This window comes from Trachypithecus francoisi, unplaced genomic scaffold, assembly GCF_009764315.1.
Source record: "Trachypithecus francoisi isolate TF-2019V2 unplaced genomic scaffold, Tfra_2.0 Lachesis_group2, whole genome shotgun sequence".
NCBI classification, from domain to species: domain Eukaryota; kingdom Metazoa; phylum Chordata; class Mammalia; order Primates; family Cercopithecidae; genus Trachypithecus; species Trachypithecus francoisi.
This window is the reverse complement of record NW_022681465.1, coordinates 154,105-167,185: the sequence shown is the minus strand read 5'-3', so window position 1 is coordinate 167,185 and position 13,081 is coordinate 154,105. Positions and strand designations below refer to the sequence as shown.

The 13,081-nt window shown below is 48.2% G+C and overlaps 1 protein-coding gene across 2 annotated transcripts; it reads left to right on the top strand.

The window, feature by feature from the left end:
* Positions 1-21: 21 nt before the first annotated feature.
* Positions 22-11,886, top strand: CCDC127 (coiled-coil domain containing 127). Of its 2 annotated transcripts, XR_004429579.1 has the most exons (4): positions 22-156; positions 2,612-2,742; positions 10,659-11,408; positions 11,446-11,882. XR_004429579.1 is itself a non-coding variant. In XM_033178685.1 (3 exons), the coding sequence occupies exons 2-3, from the start codon at positions 2,622-2,624 to the stop codon at positions 11,318-11,320; spliced, it is 783 nt and encodes a 260-aa protein (XP_033034576.1). In that variant the 5' UTR covers positions 22-156; positions 2,612-2,621; the 3' UTR covers positions 11,321-11,886. The 2 variants fall into 2 exon arrangements, 1 of the variants encoding a protein (XP_033034576.1); XM_033178685.1 differs by having other exon boundaries at positions 10,659-11,886.
* The last annotated feature ends 1,195 nt before the right edge of the window (positions 11,887-13,081 follow it).

Here is a 13,081-nt window from a genome sequence, read left to right as displayed (position 1 = left end):
CACGCAGGGGTCGAGCGGTGCGGTAGTGGGGGACATCGCGCCTGCGCACCACGTCACGCCCGGGCGGGGGCTGCGTGGGGGCGCCGCGCCTGCGCAAAGCGGACCCGCGGACGCAGGCGTTGTGGGGACGCGAAGGTCCTGGGCTCCCCGACCGAGGTAGAGCGGGCCCTATTTCGGGGAGGTGTTGGGCACCAACATTTTTAAAGCGCCGTGGGTGGCTCTGCGGGATCGCCTAGACCGAGGGGGCCTGAACGTCCAGACCACAGGGAATGGGGTGGGAGGGGCTGCGCTGGTCCGCGGAGGTGGGCGGGAGCGACCCGGGGCCTCCGGCCTCTACTGAGCGGGAGTGACCGCCGGTCATCGGCCTCCGAGGGGCGGGAGCGATCCTCAGCCCTGTCCTTGGCTTCTGGCTTCCGGCTGATTTTTAAATTTTTTGTAGTGGCGGGAGCTTGCTGTGTTGGCTGGGCTGGTCTCGAACTCTTGGCCTCAAGCGATCCTCCCTCCTCGGCCTCCCCAAGTGCGGGGATTGGGGCGGAGCCACCGCGCAGGGCCGTGGTCAGCTGTTAAAGATGCGTAGATGCCTTTGGCTTATACGCCTTTCTGCTAGCTTACCCCGATTTTGCTTCAGGTTCAGAGAGTATTTTAATATTTCTAGTGTGTCTTTTTGTAAGATATCTGAAATATTTTTGTGGAATGAAGTGGCATGAAAAATAAACCAATAATCCTTAGTAATTTTGTTTCCTGTCTTTTCACTTTAAATTATTAAAATCTTTCTCTTGTACAAAAATGTTTAACAGTGTTATTTTAGTACATTTGCAATGGTTCAGTCCCATTTTATTGATATTTGGGTTGTTTTCCATTTTTGCTCTTAATAAATAACACCGTGCAGAACATATTTGTGACCATAACTTCCTCTTTAGGATTATTTTCTGGGATATATGCCTCAGACGTGGCCTTTATTGGCTTGCAGGGAATGAACATAGTACCTCCTAGACTTTTTTTTTAGTTATGCAGTTTTGGTGCTGGGTTAGTTATCTATCTAATTTTGTTTTGTTTTGTCTGAGATGGAGTTTCGCTCTTGTTGCCCAGGCTGGAGTGCAATGGTGCGATCTCAGCTCACTGCAACCTCCTCCTCCAGGGTTCAAGAGATTCTCCCGCGGACAGTGGGGATCACGCGGCTGCCCTCCAGCCTGGGCAACAGAGCAAGACTCCATCTAAAAAAAAAAAGAGAGATTCTCCCACCTCAGCCTCCCAAGTAGCTGGGACTACAGGCCACCGCCACCAAGCCCAACTAATTTTTGTATTTTTAGTAGAGATGGGGTTTCACCATATTGGCCAGGCTGGTTTCAAACTCCTGACCTCAGGTGATCCACCTGCCTCAGCCTCCTGAAGTGCTGTGATTACAGGCGTGAGCCACCTCGCCTGGCCTTAATTTTTTAATTCCATAATTACCACAAACTCCTTCGTATTAAGCTCCGAGACATATTTTTGTCATATCTTTATTGCTTATCGTAATTTTCTATCTTTAGATGTTAAGTATTTGTTGAAAATCCCATGAAAAGTTTTCAGAAATTGGATTGGATTTCTTGTTTATTATACATCCCTTGACTATTTTGTAATCATGTGTATTTGTGGAGGTCACATGTAAACAAATTTAAAGTGATTCTACTTTGTGAAAATGTGCAACCTCGTGTAGGTACTCAGTAAATTAGTAAATTCTTACTAACGTTAGCCCCCTAGCCTTGCTATAGAGGGTGCATGCTGAGCCCGAAGCAGAGAGCTCTGTCATCTCTGCATTCATCACCACCACACCAGGAGGCCTGAGGAGCTTCTAGCACTGTTTGTACCTTCCCCACCACATCACCCCCCCTGCCTTCCTCACAGTCTTCCTTCTGATCAGAAGACCCTTTCCTTCTTTCTCTGCCTGTCAGAATGCTGCTCACTCTTCAAACCCTAGCTCATATGAAAGTCTGGTGTGAGCCCACTTTTTTCGAATTGATTCTGTATCTTTGCTACAGCTGTATGAGGGTTCTCCAGAGAAATAACCAATAGAGGGGAGAGATGTAAGGAACTGGTTTAAAGGTTCAAATGCTAATCTCATCCAAAAACTCCCTTAGAGACACACCCAGAAATAATGCTTAACCATGTATCTGAGCACCTCATGATACAGTCAAGTTGACATACAACATTAACCATCGCAGCAGCCATACACTTAAACGTATTTGTACCAGAGAACTTACCTGATTCTACCTGCACTTCAGATGCTTAAGACATGTCTGTTTTCTCCACTTTCCCCAACCAGACTGTGAGTCACTTTCATGTAAGTTCTTGGTTTTGTTTGTTTGTTTTTGAGATGGAGTCTCGTTCTGTCGCCAGGCTGGAGTGCAGTGGTGTGACCTCGGCTCACAACAACCTCCACCTCCCGGGTTCAAGCGATTCTCCTGCCTCAGCCTCCCGAGTAGCTGGGACTACAGGTGCCGCCACCTCGCCTGACCCTGGTCTTTTTTCCTTCTTTGAATCCCGTAGGGCCTCAGCGCTGTGCAGCACATAGTTAAAACTGAAAAAAAATTCTTGAATAAAAGTAATTAATGTTTTTATTCTTTACTTCAAGGTGTATCTCCATGAATAACCTCAATGATCCCCCAAATTGGAATATCCGGCCTAATTCCAGGGCGGATGGTGGTGATGGAAGCAGATGGAATTATGCCCTGTTGGTTCCAATGCTGGGATTGGCTGCTTTTCGTAAGTCATGGTTTTCTTAAAATTCATGTTTTCCGGGCTGAGAGTGTGGAGCCCCAGTGAGGGAGGCAGCATGATGTGGGAGCCTGAAGGCTGTGACTTTGGGACCTGCCAGGGACAGCCGAGTTTTATCCCATGCAGTGAACCGTGGGCAAATCACTTAACCTCTGAACCTCCGTTTTCCTGTTCACAGGAGATGGAGAATCATAGTTAACCTCAGCACATTGTGAGGATAAGTCAGCCAAGGCGTTCAGAAGCATTTTGTGTGGGGTGGGTTTTAATAACTAAGTTCCCTCTCAAGGCTTTGCTGCTCTCAAGTCAGGGGGGCGGTTCCTTGTTTCAGGTGCCTTCATAAGGACTGATGGGGGAAAAAATGGGTGTAAAGGAAACCAGTGGGCTGGGTGTGGTGGCTCACACCTGTAATCCCAGCACTCTGCGAGGCCCAGGTGGGCAGATCACATGACCAGTATGAGCCACACGGCAAAACCCCGTCTCTACAAAAATACAAAAATTAGCCAGTTGTGGCCATGCACACCTGTAGTCCCAGCTCCTCAGAAGGCTGAGGTGGGGAGATCAGTGGAGCTGGGAGGTCGAGGCTGCAGTGAATGGAGATGGCACCACTTGCCCTCCAGCCTGGGCAACAGGGTTTAAAAAAAACAAAAAAAGAAAACCAGTTTTGGAAAACCAGTAATGTTTAATGTTTAGGAAATCAATCTTCGGAGACTTCATCCAGGAAATTTCTGCTTGGCCTGGCCAGAAATTCTCTCTGGTTTAGATTGACTTGGCACCACGTTGGGGACCTGTCAGTCACATGCAGACTTACATCCCCACCACACAATCAATTCACTGATGCAGAGGAGTGAGTTTTGTGTTTCTTCACATTCCGTGGTTCTGGGCTGGCACTTAGGAACATGAGAGACTGAATAATTGAATGGAAGAAAGGCAAACTGCCCTCTAGCTGTAGTGATACATTTTATGTAGAGGCTTTTATCTGCTTCCATGTCTCAGGTCAGAAGTTTTGCTGTAGAGGAAGAGGAGGCTGGTAAGAGCAGGAGGTTTTTATGACTCAGCGATCTGCACAGTGCTTGCTTCTTGGTGAAAGACAGGGCAGGTCCACATCCAGTGCTAAGGGACTGCCATATGAAAAGCTCACCCGCCTGCAGGCTTGGAAAAAAAAAACACTTAACACTTGGAGAGGCTACTGTTGCCTGTGGCTAGGGTGAGTGGATTGGAAGGCTTAAAATTACTCTTACTAATATAATAATTAATTGGCTTTGAGACTGGGAGAGGCCCTGAAGTGACTCATTTTCCATTTGTTTTTCAGACTCATCTCCAGCTTTTATAGTCTTTCATGATAACTTTCACTTTTGAAATTCTTACCTCCCCTTCTTGGACTTTTGAAATGATGCTTTCTGTCCCTGAAAAGGGTTGAAGAATATTTTATTTTTTCTTCTTGGTTTTTTGCTGAGGTAGTGTGGTCAGAGATAATTGTTAACTTGGCATTCTTGTAAGGATTCTCCAAAGGTGTGTTATGATATGTTTGAGGTTCTGTTGCACACAGGAGCGTTAACCAGCCCCTAGTGTAGTCTAGAAGAAGAGGCAGACGTATGAATACTTCATAAGCGCTATTGATTGATTTATTGATGAGAAGCCAGTTTTGTCCTGATCACTTACTACATTTACTAGTTTTTTTTTTTTTTTTTTTTTGAAATGGAGTATTGCTCTGTTGCCATGCTGGAGTGTGGTGGCGTGATTTCGGCTCACTACAACCTCCGACTCCCTGGTTCGAGTGATTCTCCTGCCTCAGCCTCCCGAGTAGCTGGGATTACAGGCATCCACCACCATGCCCAGCTAATTTTTGTATTTTTAGTAGAGACGGAGTTTCACCATGTTGGCCAGGGTAGTCTCCATCTCCTGACCTTGTGATCTGCCTGCCTCGGCATCCCAAAGTGCTGGGATTACAGGTGTGAGCCACTGCGCCCTGCCATTTACTAGATTTTTACTTAACATAACATAGAAATGTGTGTAACTGTGCTTGCCTGAAAGAGCAGTCCCTGGAGAAATTCTTACCGAGTAACTCCCCTGGGAGACTATTCCGTATTTCAGTGCTCCAGTGGGCTTCTCTCTTCACACCTCCTCTGTCATTCTGCTTTCCCCCTCTTTTCTCTCGGTCTTCCTGATTCCCCTTTCCCCATCTCTCTCTCCGTACTTTTCCCATCTCTCCATGCTTTCTCCCCTCTAGCGTTCCTGTACCTCCCGTTTCCTCTCCTGACCTAGAAAACACATGGTCTTAGAGCTGAAAGGGACTGGTTGAGTTCATGGGGCCCAACTCAGTTTCTTTTAATTAAATATTTTATTTTGGGGTCATGTAAGTCACATGCAGTTGTCATCAGTAATATAGAGAGCCCATGTACCCTCTACCCAGCTTTCCCCAATGGAAGCATCTGCAACATGACAGTGCAGTGTCACAGCCAAGACATATGCCAGGATGCCGTCAAGATCCCCCAGTCCCGGGCCTCTCGTGCTGCCCTGTGTTCCGCCCTCCCTCCACAGCCCCCGGCAACCGCTGATCTGTTCTTCATCTCCAGAACTTCGTTATTTCAAGAATGTTATATAAATGGAATCAAACAGTATATAACCTTTTGGGTTGACTTTTTTCATTCAGCATAACCGCCTGAGGCCGGTGCGGATTGTTGCTGTGTCAGTAGTTCATAGGTATTTCATTGCTGAGTGGTGTTTGATGACGTGGGCATACCACAGTGTGTTTAACCACTGAAAGACATCTGGTCCTTTCCGCTTTTCAGCTGTTATGAATAAAGCTCTCATAAACATTCTTGTGTAGGTTTTTGTGTCGACGTAAGTTTTCATTTCTCTGGGATAAAGGGCCAGAAGTGAAATTACTGGGTGTTAGGGAAGTTGCACGTTTAGTTTTTTAAGGGCGGGCTGAAATGTTTCCCAAGTGGCTGCACCGTTTTAGGTTCTCACCAGCAATGCAGAGCTGATGGGTTTCTCCACCTCCTGGGTGGCATTTGGTGCTCACACTGCTGTCCTGTCTGCCCATCCTCATGGGTGTGTGGTGCTGTCTCATCGTGGCTCCAGTGTGCAGTGTTGAGCATCTTTTCTCTTCGTGGCTCAAGTGTGCACCGTCGAGCACCTCCTCACGTGCTCATTGCCATCAGCCTATCCTGATGGAATGAGTATTCTTGTCTTTCAGCCATTTTCTCATAGAATGTTTGTTTTTTAACGTTGAGTTTTGAGAGTTGTTAATATGTCTTAGATTCTAGTCCTTAGTTGCATATGTGGCTTGCGGGTATCCTTTCCCAGTCTGTAGCCTGTCTGTTCATTCTCTTCATAAGGGCGTTTGCAGTGTAAAAGTTCTACTTTTGATGAAGGGCAGCTTCTCATCGTTTCCTTTTATGAACTCTACTCTTTGTGGAAAGTCTAAGAATTCTGCTTAGCCCTAGATGCTGAAGGTTTTTTCTCCCTAAAGTTTTAGTTTTACATTTTACATTTAAGCACTTACCCATTTGAGTTAATTATGTTATAAGGGATAAGACTTTAGTTGTATTTCTTCTTTCCAGCCTGTTTGCCTTTGATTTCTTGTCTTGCCTTCTGGCGGTAGCTGGAACTTCTGGGACTCTGTTGGACGGTCCCTTACCTGAGAGAACACACTCAGCCTCTCCCAGCTCAGTACAGTGTCAGCCCCAGGTTTTCTGTGGATGCTGTTTATTGAGTCAAGGAAACTCCTCGTATTCCTGTTTTTCATGAATAGGTGTTGAATTTGGTCCATTGTTTTGGTTTAAATTGATGTGATCATGTGATTTTTCTTCATCAGCTTAGTAACCTGTTAGTTGTTTGTTTTGTTTTGTTTTGTTTTGAGACAGAGGCTCGCTCTGTTGCCCAGGCTGGAGTGCAGTGGCGCAATCTCGGCTCACTGCAAGCTCCACCACCCGGGTTCACGCCATTCTCCTGCCTCAGCCTACCCAGCAGCTGGGACTACAGGCGCCGCCACCTCGCCTAGCTAATTTTTTTGTATTTTTTTTTTTTTTTTGAGACGGAGTCTTGCTCTGTTGCCCGGGCTGGAGTGCAGTGGCCGGATCTCAGCTCACTGCAAGCTCCGCCTCCCGGGTTTACGCCATTCTCCTGCCTCAGCCTCCCGAGTAGCTGGGACTACAGGCGCCCGCCACCTCGCCCGGCTAGCTTTTTGTATTTTTCAGTAGAGACGGGGTTTCACCGTGTTAGCCAGGATGGTCTCGATCTCCTGACCTCGTGATCCGCCCGTCTCGGCCTCCCAAAGTGCTGGGATTACAGGCTTGAGCCACCGCGCCCGGCCATTTTTTTGTATTTTTAATAGAGATGGGGTTTCACCATGTTAACCAGGATGGTCTCGATCTCCTGACCTCATGATCCGCCTGCCTTGGCCTCCCAAAGTGCACAGCGCCCGGCCAGTAATGTGTTAGATTACATTGATTTTTGAATATTGAACCAGCCTTTTGTCTCTGGAGCAATCCCCACGTGGCCATGCTGTAGAATCCCTTTTACATATTGTGGAATTATGTTTGTGGCTAGGCTGCAAAGGATTGCTCCTGTGTTCATGGGGGAGTCCTGAGCCTCCGCCTGGGGCGCGCTGCTCTTGCTTCTCCATGTCTAGTCCGTCATTCCAGTTTTTCTCCCAGTTGTTCTGCTTTTCAGTTCTAGAATTTTCATTTGGTTCTTCTTTATGTCTTCTGTTTATTTTCGTAGACTCTCTGTCATGGCGGCTGCTCTAAAGTCCTCGTCAGATAATACTGCCATCTCTCATCCGGCTGTTAGCATCTGTTGGTCATCTTTGTTCATTTAGCATGACCCGTCCTAACCCTTGGTACTGTGAATCATTTTCTGCTGGAACCTGGGCATTTTGGGTATTACGTGATGAAACACTGGTTTGTTTTTTTTTTTGAGACGGAGTCTCGCTCTGTCGCCCAGGCTGGAGTGCAGTGGCCAAAACACTGGTTTTTATTTAAACCTTCGGTTTTAGCTGGCTTTCTTGAACAGCAACCTGGCAGGGGAAGGGCCATGCAGCCTCCTTACCACCAGGTTGGGATAGAAGTCCAGGCTCCCCACTCAGCCTCTGGCCCCCGTGGGCCCCCGCGGAAAGGGTGGGAGTTCCAGCCCCCTGGCCTCTACTGGTGCCCCGGCTGGGAAGGCCTCAGTGCTGCTCCCCACATGGCTCCTCCCGACCCCACCCTGTGTTCGCCACTGGGTGGGAGCGGGAGCCCCAGCTCCCATCCTACCTTTGCCTGTGTGGGTGGAAGTGGGGCCGCAGTGTCTTCTGTATTACTTGGCTGATGTAGAGTGATTACTGTCAGAATGTTTTCTCTCTTGCCAGGCCCCTATCGTGGTCCTTTGGGCAGAGACAGCAGGCTTTGGTGGAGTTTCTTTTTTTGTCTGCACCCATTGAGATTTCCAATTGCCTGTGTCTTCAGCTCCAAGTCTGGGATCTATGAGGCAAAATGAAAATCTAGAGGACTTGCCCCCATGTTGTTCCTGGGGTCCCAAGGACCCCAGCCAGTCTACCTTCTCTCTACCTTTCAGAGTCATCTTGTTTTATAGGTGAAGTCCAGGATTTTTAGTTTAATTAGAAGAAGAATAGGGAGGACATCTACTGTGTCTTCTTAGTTTACTTAGAAGAATAGGGAGGACGTCTACTCCGTCTTCCCAGAAGCAGGAGTCCCACCTGAAACTGAGGCTTTGGAAAGTTGCATGTGCCTAGAGTCATGAGGCGTCTGTCAGGTCAGACCCGGAATTCAGGTTTTCCTGACACCCAGCCTGTCGTGCCACATTTTCCTCTGCAAAGCTGCCTGTAGCCTCCCCTGCCCGGCTCCCCATCCAGCCCCAAACTTCCCAATAACCACAGCCTGTGTGGTGGGGTCTGATGATTAACTGTATGCATCCTTGTCTGTGTTAGTTTTCCAGTGGTTTTATGTGTCAGTGATGTGACTTGACTGAGATCGCCCCCAGATTGTATCAGGGAGCAGCTGCCTGTCTCCTCTTGATTCGGCCCTACCCCTCCCAGCCCCACCTCCAGCCCTCCACACCTCCTGGATGCTCTTAAGTCACGTTAATTCCTTTGACTCCTCATGGCTGCAGAGCACATCCTGTGCTCCTTGTCCGGGTCTCCTGGGGGCCCCTCTCATTTGGCACCTGTGACTTTCCAGAGGCAGCGCCAGCTTCTCCTTGACATAAGCCCCATCCCCAGGCACATCTGGCTCCTGGAACCTCTCGCTCTCCAAGGCTCTCGCCTGCCCTGCTCATTTGACTTCAGGTCACTTTTCCTTGCAGCTCCTGGTCAGCCTTCCACACTTTGTTCGTTCACCTTTTTATGAAGACTTCCTTGACTTCACCAAAACCAGACGAGCTTTCCCTTCTCTCTCCTCACAGACCTTTGCAAACCCCTCAGTGCTTATCAAGTGACATTGTAACAGCTTCTTTCCTGGTCAGGCCTCTGCCTGTGAGCTCTTGTCAAAGGGAGGAGATAAAGATGACATGAGTGTGAGTTGTCATCTGAAGTAGGACTAGCAGCTGTTTTTGGTTGAGGAAAGATGAGTTTGGTTTTGTGCTTACGCAGTGAGGTGTCCACAGCGTATCCAAGGGAGACTGGCTTTCAGGCTAATGGAAATCTTGCTGTCATGGAATTGCTCCCACAAAGGTCATTAATGACCTGGGAGAAAAACAAAGGTGACCATTAATGACCTGGGAGAAAAGAATTGAATGTCAAGGACACCACCTGGGTTGGGGGAAGCAGCAAAAGGAGGAAGAGAACCATGAAAGTAGATGGAAACTCCAGTGGTTCTAGAAGGGGCTACGGACCAGGGAGTTCCACAGAGTGGTTAGTGGGGGATGGGTTGCAGGATAGAAGCGCACGAGGGAACCCACACTGCTGCTTTCAGTGGCTTTTGGGGCCTTGGGCTTTGAAAATTTGCCATACAATCCTGTTTTCCAGAGGACTCAATTCCGTGCTGCTTTTAGAATGTCCAAGCAGAACGCATCGCTATTTGGAAAAACTGAGACTTAGCATGTAGTTGCTCTAACATGTATGAAATTATTGAGCAGTAGCATCAGTTTGGAATGTGGATGGAACTATTATCGCACAGTCATCTTTCTATTGTTGAAACACACCCAACTCTTACTTGTGGGATGGGCAAAGAGTCGGTGACTCCATCTGGAGCCAGGTGCCCGCTGGCCAGCAGGCTCTGTGGGTCATCGGGTCTTAGAGGCACTGGATTTCTCTGCAGCGCAGGCCAGCTCTGCTGCTCCTTGGTGTGAGGGGCAGAGCCGGGCAATGCCCACTCCAGCCTCCCAGCAATCCCCGTCCCGTTTTCGTGAGATTCCAGCAGTCTCCAGTTTGAGGAAAGAGGCCCACTGTGCCTTGAGGCTAAACTTTTTAACCCACTTTATTTTTATGTGTCCTTATCAGAACGTAAGCAGTGTCTCAAACTCAGGCCGTTTATTCGTTGCCACCAGGCAAAGCTAAATACAACTTTTATAAGAACCTGGCCAATAGTAGTTGAAGCCGACCCCAAATATTTTAAACTTTGCCAATTATATTAGAGCCAGAGCAGGCAAATGGTGGCGGGTTTGAGAGGAGAAAAAAGCCGTGGTAGATCTTCTTAGCAACAAACAGAAGACGGAAAGGGTTAGGGTTAGGGTTAGAAGACGGAAAGGGTTAGGGTTAGGGTCTTTTGGTCACCCAGCCCTTACCTGATTTTAAGAGAAGAACTTGGCCCGTTACACGTTTTTGTACAGAAGTGATCTTGGTACGGCTGAGGTCTTAAGCTTTTATTGAAATGCCATCCTTAGCTGCCTTATGATTTAAGTGAAAATTATAGAACTTCAGCCCTAACTTTTTCACTTTGTGTATTTTTCTCCATTCATGTCAGGTTGGATTTGGTCTAGGGAATCCCAGAAAGAAATAGAAAAAGAGAGAGAAGCCTGCCGTCAGAGAACTACTGCTTTTCAACGGGATCTGGAAGCCAAGTACCATGCCATGATCTCAGAAAATCGGCGTGCTGTTGCTCAGTTGTCCTTGGAACTCGAAAAGGAACAGAACAGAACAGCTAGTTATCGAGAAGCCCTTATCTCTCAGGGGCGCAAGCTGGTAGAAGAGAAGAAGCTTCTGGAACAGGAACGGGCCCAGGTGATGCAAGAAAAAAGGCAGGTGCAGCCTTTGAGAAATGCATATTTGAGCTGCCTGCAAAAGGAAGAAAACTGGCAAAGGAGAGCCAGGCTTTTGCTTAAAGAGTTTGAAGCTGTTCTCACGGAAAGACAGAATATCTACTGCAGTCTGTTTCTTCCTCGCAGCAAGCGGCTGGAGCTAGAGAAGAGCTTACTGGTGCGAGCGTCCGTCGACCCCGTTGCCGCTGACCTAGAGATGGCAGCCGGTCTCACCGACATATTTCAGCATGATACATACTGTGGTGGCGTCTGGAACACCAACAAACGCCAGAATGGCAGACTCATGTGGCTCTATCTCAAATACTGGGAACTAGTTGTCGAACTGAAGAAGTTTAAGAGAGTAGAGGAAGCCATACTAGAAAAGTAAGACAAGGATAAAATAAAACTGCTTTTAGTGACACGAGGCCAGGCAGTCATGGGCCTTCTGGGTCTCTGGCGTCGTCTGTCCTCTGCTGTCCCGTGGGAACCACTGTCTGTCCCGTGGGAACCACTCCTGTGTCATGGCCACACCGCCACCCTTCAGCAGCGACCTCCACTCCCGCCACCCTCGGAGCAGAAGTGCCCGAAGCCTCGGAGACAGAGGGTTTCCTCCCGACGCTCTGCAGCTGTTGGGGATATGGTTTCTCTGAAGCATTTGTAAGCTGCCAGTATTGTATCAAGCAGAACAGTGTAACCTCGTATTTTAGCTCCAGGTTAAAAATGTTTTTTTAAAAAGTCAAATACAATTCTGGTCCTTACCACAAGTACTTTTCTGTGTTTCATCACTCCCTACTTTCTCCTCAAATTATTTTTCTCTCTCACCAGATTACATTAAGAATTTGTCAGATAATGTGTAGAACTGCATAACAGATGGTAATAGAAAGTAGTAATATTATCAAGGTTTTTTATTTTAAAGATCTCTCTCCCATAAAGGGGAAGGAAACACCAAGTGTTTCTTGTATCCAGTTGGTACCTAATGTGTGTTTGGAATTTGGCTTGTGTCTGTATTCAGCAAGCAGATATTTATTAGCAATGATATATACTCAAAAATACTTGCCATTTATGAGTAATAATGCCACTTTTTTTGTGTGTAATTCTTCACTCTTTACAAAATATTTTTATATATATTATCTCATTGTTTACTGCAACCGACGTGGTAGACAGGTATTACTGCCCCGTGTCGCACATAGCTGCTGGGAACTGAGCCTGTAACCTCTTCACTCATGGGATCCCCAGTCTAATCCTGTGAAGTAGGTATTACTAGTATTCTTTGCGGGGGTGCCCCAAGGCTAGCCCCCGGTTGCGTGACCTGCTGGGAGATCTCACAGGACTCAGCACAGGGCTGTACTCGGCACAAAGCAGAATCAGCAAAGGGAAAGGGTGTGTGGGTGGTGCTCAGAGGAGCCACGTGCAGGGCGCCCCAGGGTCCACTCCCTGAAGTCATACAGGACACACCTAACTGTAAGAACAAGCTCACTGGAGACTCGGCACCCAGGGTTTTGCTAAGGGCTGGTCACATGGTACCCCCTGCCTGGCCTGTGTGGAAATTCCTGACTTGTCCAGAAGGAGGGTGGGCTTGGTGTGGTCTGTGCCAGGTGCACAAGCACTGCGGGCACAGAGCCACTTGTAGGAGTTAATGGTGCTGGGAACTCTCCCAGAATCCGAGTTCCCAGATGTCAGTCAAGGGCCAGCCTTGCACACAGGCCCTGGTAGGACACAGCCTTGGGCCTGCCGTGTGAATTCGTCCCCACGCACCTCACTTTACGGAGGTGTGGAAGAGCTAACCTGCCTGAGGTCACGCAGGTAGTAGTGCTGCAGCCAGTCTGAGCCCAGGCACCTTTTCTCCAGAACCGAGAGTAACCTGTGTGTAGTTACCTGATAGTTTGTGGCCAGGCAGAAGCGAGAGCAGCGTTGGCCATCTGCTTTCAAGGGCCGTGTTCTCCCCGCCTGCCTGTCTGTACAGGAATAGGACAAACTGTTAAAAATCCTAAGCTTGTAGAACCCACGTGGCAGTGTGAGAGCCACTATTCCTGGAGCTCATGTTACTACACCCTGAGCTGTACACGCTTTACACTCGTGCGTTGTTTGAAATCCTTGGAACCCCGTGAGCACGGCAGAGGTAGGCTCAGAGCCGACATGAGCTGCCTGC